General features: G+C 35.7%; 1 protein-coding gene across 1 annotated transcript in view; it reads right to left on the bottom strand.

The window, feature by feature from the left end:
* Positions 1-18,286, bottom strand: part of LOC119557826 (allatostatin-A receptor) — a 96,494-nt gene that overhangs the window by 5,211 nt on the left and 72,997 nt on the right. Inside the window, exons 4-7 of the mRNA XM_037870784.1 lie at positions 9,311-9,500; positions 9,129-9,224; positions 7,904-8,054; positions 177-295 (exon numbers count right to left, since the gene is read on the bottom strand). Coding sequence (XP_037726712.1) covers positions 177-295; positions 7,904-8,054; positions 9,129-9,224; positions 9,311-9,500 — 556 coding nt within the window. The remainder of the gene's footprint in view (positions 1-176; positions 296-7,903; positions 8,055-9,128; positions 9,225-9,310; positions 9,501-18,286) is intronic.

The following is an 18,286-nucleotide window of genomic DNA, read 5'->3' as shown; positions in this document are numbered from 1 at the left end:
ATGAGCCAAAGCTCATGAGCTTTCCTCACAGCCTAATAAAAAGGCATTCATCATGGCAGCAGGTGCGTAGCCAAAAAAAAAAAAAAGAATATATAAAAAACCTGGGCCAGAAAAATGCCCTCATCCAAGGCTTGTGAGGATTTTCCTTTTAAGAGCACTATATAGTATATACTCACCGTGACTCTGCAGAAGGCTTGCAGCCGGGAGCACTTTTCCACAGGCGAGCCAGCATTCCCATGTAGAGGAAGCAAATCAGAGTCAAAGGTGCCACATAGGATGATAAAAAGAATGAGACCTGCAAAAAAGATACAAAATGTAAGGCATGGATAAACATGTGCTAAGGCGGTTTAAAGATCTAACCGATATGTGCTGGCTGGAGAATCTGAATAAAATTAAACGCATGGTTGAACAATTTTCAGCTTTGCGACAACTTGCAAAAAAGGTGACCCAAAATGACACCTTTAAGGTCCATAGCCTGTGGTATTTTAATTTCTTCGAAGTTGAATTTGAATTTTCTAACCGCTTACAATAAAAGTGTTATGTTAGATTTCTAGGAAAAGTTTTGCAGAATGGTGACCCAAAACTATACTTTAGGAGCCAATGATGATTTCTAAAAACCTTTAAGATCCATGATCTATGGAATTATTGTTTCTTTAATTTTTTGTTACTTAATTATTTTAATTTTCTACTGTAAAATTTGTTTGTTTATTTCTAATTTTTAAAAGGTTTTTAAAATTGGCACCCAAAACTAGAGTTCCGGAGAGCCTATTACAATTTTAAAGTGGTGTACCTGAGCTAACTTTTCTACTAAGCAAATTAGTAAATAAGAACACAAGCGAACCCATTTTTTTCTGAGAAACTGCCTGAACTCCGGTAATATTTTAATATTTATTTATTTTCAGCTGCTCATTTTTTGCGTCTGCTTCTGGTCGAAGGTCTTTCCCTTTTGCCATCTGCTGCCATGTCAGCGGCTTTTGTTTTTGCATGGAAATTGTCAGAAGCGCTGACCCGTAATGCTGACCAGATACCAGATTTGAGTACCAGACACTTGCCAGGCCCCGAAAAATACCCGAAGACCACCAATTCCATTCACCAGCTGCCGCTTAGCCGTATTCCCAACAGGCAAAAAGATATATTCGCCTATATATCCATAAAATACGCGTGTGTATAAGATAATGGCGTTGGAAAAACTGGCGGAAAATACTCGTTGCTGTGCTGGTTTCCGGTTGAATATCTCTGTTATTTTCCACGCGAAATTCACGAAAAAGAATCGACTTCAAATTGGCCATAAATCGAAATAATTAATCGTTGGGTAGCTATTTTTAAGACGACTATGACCGAAATTACAACAAACCAAAGGTCAAATTAATGGTAAAAACCACGTTTCGAAGCATTCTTGAGCCTGGTTCAGTGGAAATCAACTTAATAATTGGCAGTAATTTCTGCCTTTTACGAACTTTATGAATTGTTGCGCTAGTTTGGGGGCTTTAACCAACTTTATATATTGATATTTAAAGTTTTCACAGCCCTATTAGGTATTTTTCTGGGGCCGTGCATCCATTTTGTGGATATCCAATGAGCTGCTGGCTTAAAACTCATTTGGCGGCGCCTCAACTTTCGAGTGGGCTCGGGTTTTTCTTTGTGGGTGGTTAGCCGTCAGGCGGCAGCCATGTGTAAATGATTAAGGCGCAAACCCTAGCCGGAAAAGCGGAAAACAGGCAATGAGAGCCAGCCAAATATGCACAAAGGTGCAAGTGGAAATATATGCATATATATCAATTGTAGGCCCCGAAGTGAGAGCAATGAAACGGAAAAAGAAAGGAAGCGCGAAGGGTACACAGCGAGAAAAATATAAGCTGGACAATGTTATGATTTTGAGAAATTCAAACGCATATCGGATAAAATGAGATAGCATTTGCTTGTTTTATTTATAGACAAACCAAATGTTGCTTTAAGAATTGTTTAATAATGTTGGATTGTTTTGAAATTAGCATTACACATGCGCAGTTTCATTTCACTTGAGTTTTGAAATCACTTTTTAGTTTGTGTGTGAATTTAGAAGTACAATACCTTTATTCATAACGACTTCTATCCTTTATTCACTGCATACTTTTCGACACTTAAAATATTTTTTTAAAGTGATTTCGAAACCCGAGAGATTTTTGGCAGCCCTTATAAATAATGTTTAATAAAAACAAATTAAGTAAATAATAATAGTAATGTTAAGCTTAAAAAATACATATATACAAGTCACTTGCATATTAGAATATAATAATACTTTTTTTTTGATTTTTACATATTTTTTATCATATGTTTTTTCCAGTGCATCGATGAAATCGCGCATACCAGTATTGTTAATAATAATCGTTGCCACGCCTCCGCCATTCATATTCCGGGCGGCGGGACACGAATGCCTGACAGCTATGGAATCGGAATCACTTTGTTGGAATTTACCCATGGCCATGGCCAATGAACATGTCGTTTGTTATCGACAACGACAACGGCAACACAAACAAGGACATCGCTGGGAGGACGAGTGATATAATCCGCGCCGACACTTCTCGGATCCGTATCCCCGAATCTGACTTCAAATACGAAAAATCAGGGTCCGTGCTCTCGCTCTTTCGTAATGATTACCGGATATCTTTTTCAGCACTCACCAGATTTTACACCTCTTTTATTTTGCACTTCTGTACCTTTAAATGATTTTTGTGATTTTTTATCACTTCTAACAGGACCTCAAGCTAGGCAACTGTTTAAGTTTTGCATATTCAAAGGCTTAAAATAATTTGCTTATAAGATAAAAAACCTTAATACAAATAAAGTTGAACTTATCTTAATAAATAGTAATTGAATAAATGGAAAATAAATTAAATTTTAAGCTAAGGATGTTGTAAATTTTAATTAAATTATTAATTATAATTTACATTGCTTTACATTATTGCTTATAATTTCCATCCAATCCTACCTTTTATATTTTATTTATTTAATTGCATTACCGAGAACTGAGAAAGAAGTATCTGTAAATCGTATCCCATATCGCATGCCTTGCACATTCCCTTATTTATTCTGCTGAGATGAAAGCGGATTACTGATGCATTAATTAAAGTATTGATTGCGAAGGAAATTGTTTGTAATGCGCGACAATGATGTTAACGATATCTCTGCTGAATACTGAATTTTATGACACATTCGAAAGACAATGGGAATTATTCTGAATATCATTTACTTCCCTTCGTTGTCCTTTTTTTATCCGCATTGTCTGATTACTAAGTGTCACAAGCTGATTGTTACGGTTACTCAAGCGGACTAAAAAAGGCTGATTGGCTTTGTTGAACAATAAGCCGATTATCTTGGTTCTTTTGCTAGTAATGGCGAAGTGTAACTTAATTTGTATAAACAAATTTTAAATTTGTAATTTTTTTAATGACATAATATATTTTCAGCAATACAACTTAAAGATTACATACCACTTTTAAATTTAAGATTAAGCTTGAAAATGAAACAGGAGACATTCTGACTTGCACAAATTTCGTATCCTCAATCCCCTTTAAAATTAACTATAGTTTTCAGCAAAAACTTTCGCCAAAAGTGACCTCAGCTGATTTTAGCCAAATTGTCTTTTTAAACTGAAAATGAAACAAAACTGAAAGTCATTTTCGCGTCAAATGATTAGCAAACAGTTCCAAATGGGTTTTTTGCTGTGCCCCATTGCATTTGGAAATGGATGATCCAGTCATTTTGCCCTCTCAATGGGCCGAAACAAGTGCGTATAATATATCTAGATCTCAGTATGATATGGTCTTGAGAAACTATAAACATTGGAGGGGTTATAAAACTTCCGCTTAGGAAATGGAAAGATGCAAAATATGCTAGAAACAAAGATACATGGACACTCGCATCGAATCGATAGATATACACCATGAAATTTTACAGCACAATCGCCATAAATAAAAGTGGCTAAACTTGAGCAGTGAACTTTTTGTATATTGTTTTTTTCCCCATGCCCGGCCTTTAAACTTTATGCTGGTCCTAATAAAAAGCCATAAACTGAAGTGTGTGCCATATGATAAATGGTTGGGGGGTGTATACTTAATATTCGGCATGACCCAAAAATTGCGCCTGGGATTTGTCCATAAACGCAACTTGACACTCAGCGAAATTAATCAACTTGCCAAAGGCTCTGATGAGAGGTTTTTTTTCATCATAAATTTCCCTCGAAATATGTACGTATATTTACCCTCAGGAAATTCACCAGAAAAGATGATTGAAATTATAAATTGGCTGAGAGATTGAGGACATCAAGTGCTGGCACTTTTGATAATAGCTTTAATAAAGTGGATAAATAATCACCAAATTCTGTGTAATTTATTTACCTATTTTCTATTTGGTTGCAGTTTTATTTCTATACCGAATAATCACAAGGAAAAATACTGGTTCGTGCTTTTTTGGTTTTATTTAGTTATACATGTTTAAAATATTCATGGACCAAGGATTTTTCAGTAAAAAGAACAGAAGTCAACTTTAATAAACTTCGAGAACCGCTAAAGTGTCGTTATGCCTTCTTTTTTCTGGGACGGGGAGTATTGAAAGTTAAACACTATTTTCCGCCCAGATTTTCCATTTCCACCGCCTCTTTCCAGACTATTTGTTTCAGTTTTATGAGTTCTTTACGATGACAACAATTCGGTCGTTAGTTTTGCTGTTCTTTTTGCTTTGACGGATGCGTCGCACAAGTTTGATCCATTTTTATTTTATTGCCAGACAAGGCTCGAACTAACAAACGATATATATGTATATATATATTGACCCTGACAATGACTATTTCCGGGGGCAGAAAATCAAATTCTAACTATAAATGGAATTTCCCATTCAAACGCCATTCGATGTTGTAGTTTCATGCTCTTTCGAGCAAAAGTAAAAACCAAATTGTAAAAGTTTCAAAATGTATACATTTTTTTTAAAGTTTAATATGAATATTTTATAATGAATAAATTAAAATAATATTTATGTTCTTAAAGCATTTTTTTAACATGTATTACTTTTGCATCATATGTCAATAAAACCAAAATAATAAAATTTTCAAGATATTATATTCTATGATAAGCTCAAAATGATAAACATATTTTATAATGAATAAATTAAAATAATTTATAGAAATAAATAAATATACATTTTTTTAAAGTTTATAGTAATGTACCTAAATATTTTATAATGAACAAATTAAAACAATGTTTATGTTCTTATAGGACTTTGTTAAGATGTATTAATTTTGCATGATATATAAGTAAAAACAAAATAACAAGTGTAGGAATAAGTTAATTATACTCCATAATGAATTTTAAATAATTTTTTTTTTTTAAAGCATTTATTAAGTAATACTTCTATAAAACTATGAATCTTTGCGGGTCCGATTTATTTTGAACAAAGAATGAATAAATGACATTGAAATCTTTGATAATCTTGCTTTAATTGCCAAAGTTTCGATTGCCCACGTTGAGTACCCTTAAAGAGCATCTACACTTTGTTGCGGTTTCCATTTCGTGTTTGCTAAAGCAATTGCGACTTATGTGCACAGTCGGGGCATGTGGCAGTGGAGGTGGGGTGGAGGGGCGTGGTGCGACCCGGACTCTGGGACGGAGGACATGCCGTATCCGTAGTCGTGTCCCCGTATCCTTATCCATGTCAGTGTCGGGAAACACGGAGCGAAGCGAACTGTGCAATTTGCCGTGCCAGTTGGCTTTCGAGCGGAGTGGAGAGGTGAGCCGGGAAAATTCACGGGTGCATATTAGCTGAAGATACCGAATAGTTCAGGGAGTCAGTCGGTCAGTCAGTCAGTAAGTCACCTGGGCACACTGAGCGAAAAGCAACAGATACTTGAACAAATTGTACCTTTAATTATAATATTATAAATAAAATTATTTCCTTATAAAGCATATATTCTTTAATAGCTACTTTTTCATTCATAAGTTTTATTACAAAAATTATATGTTGTATATTTTGAAAAATTCATTAAGACACTATAATTCCCAACTGGTTATACCAGCATTCAAGGAAAAATTCATGTATTTTCAGTGTCAAAACTTCGCCAAGCATGGAAAATCCAGCTTTCGAAATTTAAAGAGAGAAAATATTTTTCCCTTAGTGGAAATTGTTGTATTAAAAAACAAATATCAAAATATAAAATGGAAATAATAGGATAATCATAGTCTACAATTTATTGGTTAACCTCATTTAAAGATTTTATTTTAGTACAGACAAGATATTTTAAAATGCTTTTTTAATTGCCAATAGAAAATAGTCATAATAAATTGCTGCCCTCTTTCTGTCAGTGTAGCTAGTCAGCTCCTCATTCATTCCTTCTGTGAATGGATAAAGACGACAAAGCTCGTTCATTCCACTCCCCTTCACTCAACGCCCTAAGGGCCAAAACAACTGTGGCTTTTCCGGTGTAACATCCTTCCGGCATGAAATTCACTCGAAGACCTTCGCAGTACCCGAATTGATTAATAGACAAAAGTTCAAGTAATAAACATAACAAACTCGGGGGGGAAAAATATGAGCAACTCAAGCGAACGGAAAAACCATTTGGGGTAACGCAGATCTATGTGGGGGAATCTAGACCATAATGATGATGGAATTGTGCCATCTTCGCCCTCCGAAAACTGACGAATAATTGCAAAATACGGCAATGGACGCACAGGATTCGTCCTTTGCCAGGACCAAAACCGAAAATGCACTTTGCGGATGCACAGTGGTTTAATCAAGTGAAAAGAATGTGTGCTAGTCAATGCTCCAAATGCCAGCGACTAAAACCACGGGTTGTCGCGAAATAAAAAAATAAAGGCTAAGAAAGAAATATATTTTTATTGCGAATTTCGCTCTATTTCACGGGGAAATTCTCAACAACTGCGGGTTGTCTCTGTGACAGAATTAATTAAATCAGAGCTTCCCCTTTTGTACGAGAATGATATTCATATGAATGGCTTTTCACAGTCAAAAGGGGATTTCTTTTTTATTCTAGAACAATTGTTTATAAAAAGTCTGGGAATTTCTTTTATTCAAAATTAAATGAAATCCCTTGAAGCTTATTTTATTATTAAATTCAAATGCAAAGAAGAGTTATTTAGAAATATTGTAGAGACTATACAACCATTATAAACTTTACAGACAGAGAAAGTTGACTCTTAAATTATATATAATGCAATATATATTTCTTTATATTGACCCACTGTATTAAAACTGATGAATAACATTATATATATAGATAGGAATGGGTAAGGAGAACTGGATCTTGGTTTGCGTTGATATGTTACAAGTTGTCAAGTTGTCCTCGCATTTTAGAATAAAAGGACCAAAAATGCGAGTGGGGCAAAGAGAAGGCGAGTGCTTGTGTTAAGTAGCAAATATATTGCAGTCTTGCCGGGCAAGCACTGGAAAATATGACTTGCATTTAACAATAAGAGATTTCTCGCCATTTCACTCGAGCTGTCTGCCCAAAAAAGTAGGTGGAATGAAAGTACACACACGAAACAATATTTATTTCTTGATTCATAAATTTAATGATGTTTGGCATAGAAAGGAGTAGATGTTGATTAAGCGAGAGTGCCCCAGAAATCTCTAGTGTTTTAAAATCATTTAAAAAGACGGACGAAAAGTATGCAACAAAAATATCCACAAGAAAGTTAAAGTTATTTTTTGCTGCATACTTTTGGACACATTTAAAAGTGATTCAAAGCCCTAGTAGGGTTACTAAGGATTAACCTATATAAAATCGACGAAAACCAAATAACATTGATATATTAAAATATTCTCTTTATAACGCCCCATTTAAAAAATAAAAGCTTTTTTTGTCAAGTTAAAAAGCAGTAATTTTTTTTTCCGTGTGGGAAGAGAAACTAACCTGAAAACCGACGAGACTCCAGACCTCCTCCTCCGTGGAAAAGACGCAAGCGGTGCCAGCATTTCCGTGGTACTGATAGTTTCGCACCGAGTGCGAAAGTGCCACCGGAATCGCAGTCGTCACAATCGTTATCCAGGCGCACATGATGGCCCTAAGGAAATGGTAGAAAGGAAAGATGTATGAAAAGTGACAGATATAAACGGGTTTCAATTTATTTCGGACCCACACATGCAGCTGGTTTATCACTATTGGTGTCTTTAAATAAAAGTACCTAATGGTTATATTGATTAAAAATGGAAATAATGCTTTCCCCTTTTATTACTTTTTACTTTTAGAACCTTCAGAAATTTGTTGTTTAATATAAAAAATTTGTTTTCTTCACTCTTCCTTGCCTACCTCAAGTTTTTTTTTTGGATACGTTGCAAGTTTTTTAATCAAGGAACATGCCAAGAAAGTTTAAACTTGGTTTAGGGGGTCAAAAAAAATTCTACCAGATTCCTGGACGTTTTTTGTGGTTGTTAATTTCTTGCAAATCTTTTACAGTTGGCCAAGAAATTTGTCGACGACTTTCTTTCACCTGAAGTTGTTTGCTTCTTTAAAAGCTTGTGCTACCTTAAAGGTTCAGTTATGCAACTTGGTCGCAATATCTTGGGACATATTTATGCGACAAAGAACGGTGGCAGAAGACAAAAGGTCAGAGGCCACTGAACAAGGCTTGCAGGTAGGCAAGCTAGCTAATTACAAAGCCCGGTACAAATTGATGCAATTACTCTAGATGATGTGGGATATGGGGAGCAGCTGCTGTACACTCTTGGAAAAGTCGTATTTAATGTTATGTAAACTGGTTTGCATATAGGCGCAGTATTCAAGCCAATTAAATCATTTCGAAACTATGAACTAGTTCTATTCAAAATAATATATTTAAAAACTTGGTCTCACTAACTAAATTGCAATATTTCTGACACATGGGAAAACTTATTGTTAAAAATACCTACTTATAGTCTCCATCCGACTCTCTGTATATTTGTTCTTGTGTAATTATTTGGGTAAACTTGAATTGAATGTAGTGTTGGTCACACTAATAATATTATTACTTTGGTCACACCAAGAATGATCACAGTAGCAAGTTCTATGCTATGTCCTATGCTTTTTTCATTCTTCTGTAAATTCTTTACAACTTTTCGCCGAGTGTATCGAAAGGAGTCAGGTTAGATGGGGCACTTACAGTGTGGCATTGCGCTCGGTTCGCAGGGACATGCTCGTCACGGGATGAACGACGGCCAGGAAGCGATCAAAGGACATCAGCACCAGGGTGTAAACACTACAAGTCAGAAGTTGGGAAACGGGTCATATGTGGGATACATATCCATATATGTTTCTGTATATAAAGGGAGGACCCCCACCCACCTGCAGTGGCACGTAACCACAATCATGTACTGGACGAACTTGCACCACACATTGCCAAACGGCCATTCGGGCAGCACGTAATCGGTGGCCGTGAACGGTACGCAGAAGATGACGAACAAAATGTCCGACACGGCCAGGTTGATAATCAGCAGGTTGGTGGTCGAGCGCATCTGCTGGTTGGCCACAACCACTGCAAGGAAATGCCAATTAAGAGGTGTTAGTGGGTACAAAAGACAAGCCTTAAACATAAATTCAAAATCATAACGTTAAATTAATGTATGGTTCCACAGAAACCAATAGGCTTAAAAAAAAGCTTTAAGGTAAGCAGTGAAATAAAGATGTCGTCTTTCGAAATGCATTTATTGAACTTGTCGACTAAAAATATATTTTTGCATACTTTTAAGCACCTTTATAGAGATTTCAAAATCCTAATGATTTATATCGCATCCTTGACTCCCTAGTTACTTAATATCTATTTTGATTTTCAATATATGTTTGGCCTGGTAATAAACTCAAAGCATTAGCCCCAATTGGTAATTTAAAGATATAATATTATAGCATAAAATGTTTTTTTTTTAAGATTTAAGATTACAACTGTTTGAAATCGCATAATGCGCCTAATGTTTAAAACAACTTGTCGAATACTCACTGGAATATTGAATTATATTTTTATTAAAAGCTCATTTATTAAGAATCTTAAATTATTTGAAATTCCGCCCAGCTTCAGATGTATTAGTCAGTTTTCATAGAAAAAAGTAAAATGAAAACTCATAACGTTAAGAATTTTGCTGTCATGGCAATGGTCCAGCTTTCACTTACTGTTGTGGGAGCACAAAGCGCCAGACCCCGTCGAATTTTCCGACAACCCCCCGCCCCCACTTGGAAAAGCACCCGCCCCTGGTTCCCTCCGAGTTTTTCTTTTCCACCAATTACGCGGACAAAAGGCAGCAAACAACGAAGTCTTCTATACGAAATGTTTGAATGGGTATGTGTGTGTGCGTGGGTGGGTGGGTAGTTGGGAGAGTGTGTGTGTGTGTGACATGGGTGGAGGGCTAAGAGTGGAAAAGGGGTGTGGCGAAACTCCTCATTGTTACCATTTATTTGGACTCTTTGTTGTCGCTTTTTTACTTTCACTTTTTTACTTGCTTTCTCCTAACGAAGCGATCCATTTTTTCTCCCTTTAAAGCTACCATTTCTCCTTAAAGCCCCCCGTCCCTCTTTTTATTTTTCCCAGCACTTTTTTTTTGTTATATTTTTATTTTCTTTTGGCCAAAGGAGCCACTTGCAATTAGCCAACAATTTATGTAGCTCCACACAAAAGAAGCGTGACAAAGACATCCAAGAAAAGATGGGAGCAAATATAGAAGTAAAAATAAAGGGAAGGGAGGGGTTCCTGAAAGGGGATAAAAAACTGTGTTGAAGTGTAACAAAATGTTATTTGGCCCAAACGAAGAACCAATGACTCGATGCCAATGGATTGATGTGGGCCACGAAGCCAAAGGAAATACAAACTCAAAGGGCCAACAATCATTTAAAAGTAAAAGGAGAGGAAAACTGGAGCAATACAGGTGGCAAACTCAAAGGAAATGGGAAATGTCGCGTGTACATTATAAAAAAAGTATCTAACTTTTAGACAAATAAAAAATAATTCAACATTTTTTTTCCATTATATATATATATTTTCAATGACCTCTTTAGTTTGTTAAGTTTAAGATTTAGATTTTATATTGCTTGCTTTATAAACATTTTTTATCTTAGTGTAGAAGCGAGAACGGCAAGGCGCTCCCGCAAATCAATTTCCTTTTCAAATATATATTTAGCACAGGATGTTTCAAGGTAAACAAAAAGCTGAAAACCAGTTAAAAAACAAGAAATAAACAGGCAATAGAGTAATAAGTAGCAGCAGTAGCCCGAATATGCAAATCAATAGTAATGGCAACAATACAAAAAACCAGTGACAATAATACGAAAATTATTTGGGTTACATGTTTAAATATATATAAGTAGGTATATTTTATTGTATTATTCAAACGGAAGGCAGCAGATGTATGCCATAAGGTGCACAAACTGTAACCCCGTTTAAGCCCTTGCCAAAAATTTCTGGGGTTTCATTGTTTATTGCTGAATAGTTTTGGGCAACAGATTGGCAGGAAATTTGAGCCATTTTGGCATAAGCATTTGCATGGCAATTGCCAAAATCTGGCAAGTAAATCAAAAGATACATTGCTTAAAGCACATTAAGTAAATTAAAATCATAGAAAAAAATGATATATTAGTAAAATCAATAAGAGACTTATAATAATTAAAAAAATTAAATGTCTCACTTCTGTAAATTTAAATTTAACAATAAGTAAAAGATAAATTATTAAAATAAATTGATCAAAATTATTACATTAGAATTTTAGAATAAGTAAATGATAAATTAAAAAAAGTTACCATTTTTTCTAATTTATCATATGATCCTATCAAATTTACTTGCAAAAAATTCTAAAATTCTTCATTAAATGTACCTTAATTGTACGGTACATTGTACTTTGTAATACAAATAAATTCTTTTCAACACTTTTGTTTGCCGCCTTAAATCCCATGTTTTTTCCCGTTCCTTTCGCCCTTTAAAACGGATTCAGTTGGCAACATTGTTCTGCGGCTTTATCAATTAACAAGAGGCGGTACAGACCACTAGACACCCACTAGTCCCTGTGGTTAACCACCTTTTTGTGGGCACCGTTGACACACGAGAAGGATTCGCGCAAAAAAGGGTCCGATTTTTGTTGGGGCATTAACTTTTTCCCCGCCATTAAAGGAAAAAGTGTGCCAGTTCTTTTTTGTTTCTTGTCTGGCTGGCATTTTACAAAATAATAAAGTGTACCATAATTTATGGGGCACGGCAGCAAAAGCGGCAAAAGTTCTTCAAGCGCAAAAAACGCTTGTTATTTAATGCCAGCCCAAAAAAAAAAAATAATATGAAAAAAAAACTAGAAAAAGGAGACGTGTCACGTTGCCTCGGAAGAAGCTTACAAATAAACAAATAATCAAGCAACACACACATACGCCTGTGTTCTAGACAGGATTTCCTGTTCACTCGCATCTGGGGGCATAAATTCACTTTTATTGAACTTTAATGTCACTCTAATGCTCGCCCATTTCCATCGCCCTTGGTTGGCCCTCTTGCTGCCCCCATTTTCCTTCCTGTTCTTAGCCCTGTTATTGATGCACTTCAAGTCACACACGGCGTATACGCAATTTGAGCCCTGATTTAGTAGGCAAAAGTGTGTATGGGTTTTAACTTTCAGGCTAAAGTTTAAGTAATAAGGATATCAATGCTTTTAAGCTAAGGCATTTCCTTGTAATTTATAATCTACTTATAGGCTTCATTTATATTTTGTTTAATATTTGTTGAATATATTCGGCAAGGTTTTCTTACTGTTTAAGCCACATAATCGCTGTTCAACTTTGTAGTAAAACCAATCGGGCATAGTTAATTGCGTAATTGAAAATTACCCGCAGCTCAGGAGTTAATAAGTGGGCAAACTCAATGCCTCAAGTGTGCAGCGAAGTAATTACTATGGAATTAAGACCGCGGACTCAAAGGATTTCCCAGTGAAGTAATCAAAATTCTGTTGTTATTTTGAAGAGCTTTAAACTAAACGGAATTATTTACGAGTTTTAGGCCCATTGTTTTTTGGGCATAATGAAATCACAGTGGCTGATTATTTGGACACGACTCATTACGAGAGGCATACTTTTAATGGCATCGAGTTCCGTTCGAGTTTAGATATTCGGCAAATGGCAAAAGGCCTTTGTTTTATGATCCAATTAAAGTCAGTCGACTGTGTGTGTGCGTTTAAGACCATTAAGTGCATAAATGATTGCTCCTTGGATATGCAGGATATGCAGGAATATTTTGGGCTTGCAGTTGTTGCCATGGAAAGCCCCCAAACATAAGTACAGTCCACTCCCGCATCCTCTGAATATGGCAATTAATTTTAATTTTAATGCACAGCACAGACAGAAAGACATCCTGTTTTGGCACATGAATATCCGGTTTCAAAGGACCCTTGTGCCATTGTCCTTTTCTTGGCCCATTTGTGGGTCCTTCTGCAATCTTCAGACTCTCTGGAATCGGCGGTGTCCAGCCTTCATTATTTCTGTTTTGTTTTTCCCTCCTTTATTTGCATCATTTGCCAGCCTATACAAATACATATTTAATGCCAGACAAAAGGAAAACGGACAACGCTGTGGAAAAACTCGGATAAATCAAAAAAGGAAGAGGACATTTTCCAGGGAAAACTGGGCTAAGGGCAGATTGGATTGAGTTCAGAGCGATGGCTTCTCGTTAGCTTGAGTATTGTAAATTTACATAATTTACATGTACAATTGATAGGAATCCATGGGAATCACTTTGTAATATTTTAATTGAATTGGTGCCAAATTTAAAAATAAAAAAACAAATCAAAAAGTATGATTGCTATTTTAAACACTATTCATACAAATAAAATATTTCAAGTATACGAATTAAACTATACAAAAATTATTAAAAAAATGATATTTTAATAATATATATAATAAATTAATTAATAATCAGATTTTCATTTCACAAATTTCTACAATTTTAATGTATTATCTTTACTTGTTTATTATATATTTTTTAGTTTGGGTTTATTTTTGTATTTTTAGGGAACACCTAAGTCGTCACATTGTGGTATGTTAATTAATTACAAGATACATTTTGGTCACTTACCATTCAAGGTGTCAAAACCCATTACTAAGGTAATCAAATGCATCTTGATCCTTGAGTTCATTAAAATTGAATTGAACAGCCTTTGGGCAATAAATTTGAAATCACAAATTGTTTCTGGTTAGACACGTTGAAGTATTTTCAATTAAACACTTTTTGTGGTACATCATTTTAAAAACATCAATCCACTTAATATTTCTAATTCCAAATATCCGTAAGGCTAAAAAAACCTAAGCTGTTTAAAGCTGAAAGCAACGGCAACATTTCTTAAAGATTTAAATACCTTTGCATTTGCATGGTTGTATAACATGGAGTATACTTATATAGACTTATGTATTGTAAATGTAGCGTGAAGAAAGGACAGACACTTTTGAGTAACCATGCGATTTTACTCTTTACATTGACAACAATGGCAGTGGCATGAAAATCAACATTAACGTCGAGGGGGCATCATTACCATTGACAAACAAATGTGAATCAATCAATCAGACAAGCAGTCAGTCATCATGCACAGAAAGATTCTTGAAGATAGTGAAGAACTCAAAAAATATTTAATTTTTAAATTAAGTTTCTTTAAAATGTTTGTTATTTTAATATCAAGAACATATTTATATTTATAAGATTTATTATTTATAAGATTTCATTTAAGTGAATAATATTTATATGTTTGGCAATACATTATTTGGTACTTTGATTGGTATATTGTATTTTTATTTTGGGACTTCATTTGTATTTAAGTTATGAGTTACAAAGCCTTTTTAATGTTTCCTGTCATCACATTTTTAAGTGAATTCTAGAGATATTTTTATAAAAAATGTTTGAGGTAACATTCCTAAAATATTTGATATTACGCCTAATTAGTGTTGAGGATACAATTTACCAAACATAAAATCTTTCTGCTGCCGTGCAGACAAGCACCCTTTTTCCAAATTAGCCGAAAAGTGTGCCCTTTCATTCTATTCATAAATTTTCTTTTATATTTTACCATCTCGTCTGGAGCGGCGCTGCATTGTTGGATTATTGATGGGATTTGCATCAGTCAGCGGACGAACAAAAAAGAATATCTATGGCCACTTGCCAGGGGACCAAAAAGCCCAAGGACGTTCAGGGATGTAGATAAGGACGAACACGAGGATGAGGTTGAAGATGTAGCTGTGGGATTTGGGGACACCTGGCCATATGGCAGTAGGGCCATCATGGACGCATATGTGTTGACAAGACTGCGCCACAAGTGTGTGCGAACGATATAGACATCGAGGGGTCGAATGGGGGCTAAAACGGGGGTGGAACAGAAGGAAAAACACGGAGAAATGCACACAAAAGAACTGGCAAATAAGAACTAAAGGATCGAGTTCCCGAAACTGGAAACGTCTTTAGGAGATTTTAAGGTTTTTTGCCAAAACCAAAATGTATTACTTGGAGGTTCTTAAAAAAATATAACTTTACTTATTATTATCATGAACTTAAATATTTATAAATTTTTAGGTAAATTCTAGGAACTGTAGGAACTGCTATTGTTATTTTTTTAAATCTAAATTTATTGAATTTCTTAAAGGTCTACGAAATAATTGATTTCATTTCGGATGATATCCTAAGCCGGAAAGCCCAGTCTTTATGCATATTATGAAGCCGGGATGACAACGGTTGTCTGGCATTTTATACCTGTTTGGCTGTCTTTGTTGGCCAAGCGAAACGGGTTTTGGGGTCCTGAGCTACACTTGTACATACATATTCTGCTATTCAGTGGGTATCTCCCCTTTTTCTGAAGTCCTTAGTTACAGTGGTGAGCGAAAATAAAGTATTAGTATGGCAGCATACTTATAGAAAAACCGCAAAAAGCGTTGGAAATGTGAAACCACTTAAAAAGGCTTGTGAAAGTATGCAGTAAAAAATTCAAAGTCGACTAATTGCATTTATCCTTGGTGTTACTAGACTCAAATTGTATTATAACATAATTTTAGGCATCTTTTGAGATGGTTTCTAGCAACTAGGAATTTAAAATATTTTGTGGCTCCTATAGTTTTCATGATAGAACAAAAATTTTAACTGAAACACAGTTTTCTTAGACCTACAAGATATTTAGATACCCAGAAAGTTAAAAAATATGATTATTATTTCCTTGAACATGGCTGTTAAAATATACACACCCACTTGAATGTGTTTTTGGTGTGTTTGTGTGTGTGCCGGGCCCCGACAGACATTGCATTGAAAAGTAAAACAATAAAATTGTACATGGCCCATAAAAAAGCATAAATATGACGAATGTACCGAGAGTGGGAGGGAGACGGATAGAGAGTGTCCTCTTCACCCACGCACAATTGCCCCTGTGTGTGTGTGAGTGCATGTGTGTGGCCCACTTGGGCATTGTTTGTCTGTCTGTGTGCGGCCGTGTTTGTGTTTGTACTGCCCGCTTTTAGGCGCTGTACTCAATGCTGGTTATAAATTTTATCACTATCAACGCTGGATAATAAATTCGTACGCCTGGTGGATTTGTGTAAATTTGCCCAACGCACACACGCACAAGCCACACAGACAACCAGGCTGACACACACACACACATACACATTACCATATGTTGCTTAAATGCTGCTTTCATTGCATACTTTTGTGCGTACGTTTTTACGGGGCTTCACACAAAAATACTCGCATGTGTTCCCACAAATTGCAACTACGTGCAGCCTGTGCAACACATCCTTCAAACAAAAAAAAACAAAAAAAAGGAAAAATATATTGGAAGGGAAAATGTAAGGCTCTCGAAAGATTGAGTCTTAGCCCAGGAAGTGAAGTACCCACCCGGCATTTTCGATAATAAAGTGTTTGAAGCACCGAAACCGGTGTATCCTCTGGCATCGAAACTAACCAGGTGTGTGGCTGCTTTTATGGCCAAGCATATTTCAAACATGAAGAAACTTTGGCTCTGAGAGATGAGCTAAGAGAACTCAGTCCAAGGTCTAAGAGGAATTATTAAAAAACAGGTATTTGCATTTGTACAGCATCACGAATTCCGATTAAATCGTTAAGGACTCCTTTACAAACGCTATATCATTCCAAGGAAATTCCATTAACTTTATATTGTATTGGACAGCCAATCAAGTTTTCATTTGTAATCATGTGTGGTGAACTAAACAATTTGTTTATCGTAAACCAATCGAGAATTCCCCCAGCAATGTTTACTTGCAGTTCGGGAAATGCGGGGGAAATAGTGCAAATGGCAAATGCATTTTCCAGCGAAAAGCCATAATAACAATGGCGAAAGTGCAAACAATTTATGGACGGAGTCCTTGGCATGGCCTTCACAGGTTCGCAGGATGTCAGGATGCAGGTGGATAACATTTTCGCAACTTCCCTGCTCATGTTTATCATCCATCCTATCTGCAACTCTTTTGGTTATATATCCCCTTAAATTGTATTACGCTTTCACTTAAGTTGATTTTGCGGTTCCATCTGTCGAAAAAGGATGGCAGGCGAGACGAGGTAAAACACCAAAAAAAGGGGGGGGGGCATACTGTGTCGGATGAGAAACATGTTTTGGGTTTGGGTCCAAATCAAATTTGCCAGACCCGTCAGGAGAACAGAAAAAATGGGAGTATAAAGGTTATATCAACTTAAAAATACCCTGTATTTTAAAGCAAAAGAAACTTAAAATGTATGCTAAAAGTAAGTAAGAACAAATTTTCAATCACAGCTTGATTGGATACATCAAATATAATCACCATCTTTATTACCAAATTGCTATCTTTGCTCCTAACAAAAGTTGGAAAAACTTGTACTTTTATCCATTTATTTCTTTTATATTTTCTTTTTCTTATTAAAGTTATACAGTTTCATTCTCCTCTTGGCTTCTTTGCATTTTACCCTTTTTTCACCATCTAGTGGGAATCAGAAAGACAGGATTGTGTTTTGGGGGATTGGGTCACGTTTCTGTTCGTCTAGGCAATTACAATATTATAACAGAATTTGTGTGCCCCTCGGCAGGGATATATATCCGACACTCGGTCGGATTTATTCCACGCAAATGGAAGGCCCAAAGTTGTGGCAAAAACACTGTCAAATTGAACCCGTCTCCTGACAAAGGCCAATGCAAATTGAAGTGACAATGCCGCCCCCTTAAATATTCTTGAAACATAAATTATAATTAAGCATAAAGGATTGTGAGTTTTGGATTCGTGTTGCGGTTTCGTTTTCGCTTGGCAGATTTACACAAATTGCTGTTGACAGTTTCTGTCAGAGCTGTGGAA

Source organism: Drosophila subpulchrella, chromosome X (assembly GCF_014743375.2).
Source record: "Drosophila subpulchrella strain 33 F10 #4 breed RU33 chromosome X, RU_Dsub_v1.1 Primary Assembly, whole genome shotgun sequence".
Taxonomy (NCBI): Eukaryota; Metazoa; Arthropoda; class Insecta; order Diptera; family Drosophilidae; genus Drosophila; species Drosophila subpulchrella.
The sequence above is the reverse complement of the archived record's forward strand: the minus strand, read 5'-3'. Positions and strand labels throughout refer to the sequence as shown.